This window comes from Echinops telfairi, unplaced genomic scaffold, assembly GCF_000313985.2.
Source record: "Echinops telfairi isolate 266 unplaced genomic scaffold, ASM31398v2 ScPeMD7_8;HRSCAF=38, whole genome shotgun sequence".
Taxonomy (NCBI): Eukaryota; Metazoa; Chordata; class Mammalia; order Afrosoricida; family Tenrecidae; genus Echinops; species Echinops telfairi.
Genome location: NW_022103905.1, coordinates 16196464 through 16197650, shown reverse-complemented (window position 1 = coordinate 16197650; position 1187 = coordinate 16196464). Strand labels below are relative to the sequence as shown.

General features: G+C 36.9%; 1 protein-coding gene across 1 annotated transcript in view; it reads left to right on the top strand.

Moving 5' to 3' along the window:
- ALDH1A2 (aldehyde dehydrogenase 1 family member A2) overlaps nucleotides 1-1187 on the top strand; it is a 114236-nt gene that overhangs the window by 46280 nt on the left and 66769 nt on the right. Inside the window, exon 2 of the mRNA XM_004709449.2 lies at nucleotides 797-901. Within this exon, the coding sequence (XP_004709506.1) occupies nucleotides 797-901 (105 nt within the window). The remainder of the gene's footprint in view (nucleotides 1-796; nucleotides 902-1187) is intronic.

Sequence of the window (1187 nt, the reverse complement as noted above, 5' to 3'; positions counted from 1 at the left end):
AAGATATGACAAAATTATAATTTATAAATTATCAAGGACTCATGAAGGAGGGCGAGCTGGGAGGGAGGGGAAAAAATGAGGACCTGATGCCGGGGGCTTAAGTGGAGAGCAAATATTTTGAGAATGACGAGGGCAATGAATGTACAAATGTGCTTTATACAATTGATGTATATATGAATTGTGATGAGTCATATGAGCCCCTAATAAAACAATTAAAAAAAGAAAGCGAAGAAATAACAAAATAAAATAAAATTTAAAAATTAAAAAAAAAAAGAAATCTATGCTTTTATTATAGACCAATAAGCATGTTGCTCTTGATTGCAGTTGTGTACGTTCCAGCTCATGGCCGCTCCTTGAGTGCAGAGTAGAGCTGCTCCGTGCAATTGTCAAGGCTGTGGCCGTGGAACACTGATTGCCTGGCCTGCCTCCTGATGGGTCTCTTGAGTAGGTTTGAGCTAGTGTTTTAAACCAGTTATTTCCTGTTCTGGTTTGAAATTTGCATTTCCACTCCAGATACATAAGAATGTATACATTGAAGTCACCTGAGGAACTTGTTAAAATGTAGAGTCTGATTCAGTGTATCTGGGGTGCCAAGGCAAAGCTGGGGTTGAATAGGCATGGGCCAGTTCAAAGCCTTGGCTTGAGCCATTAACCTTTCAGTTAGTAGTTGAGTTTATAACATCTGTGTCATCCCATGCGTGGAGAAAAATTGTTATTACCATAATTCTTCAGTAACTATTGATCAGTGACTGGCTTCTTCTGTTTACATATTTTATTATGTTGTTTACTCCTTTAGATTTTTATTAACAATGAGTGGCAGAACTCAGAGAGTGGAAGAGTGTTCCCTGTCTATAATCCAGCCACAGGAGAACAGGTGTGTGAAGTTCAAGAGGCAGACAAGGTATGTATTTCTTAGAAAAATATTCCTTTGAGATAATTAACTTCAACCAGCAGATCACTAAACTTATGCTCTTCATTCAAGTACTTTATGATGCGGCAATCTTTCTACTGGGTATACGAGGGGGTACCCCCCAAAAAGACTGGAATTTTTTTTCAAAGCTATGTATTTATTTTTTTTACAAAACAATCTTATTTCAAAGTACTCTCCATTAAACTCAATACATTTGTCAAATCTGAGGTTCCATTCATGTTAACATTTTTCTTTTTTTTTAACCACCCTGTAATTT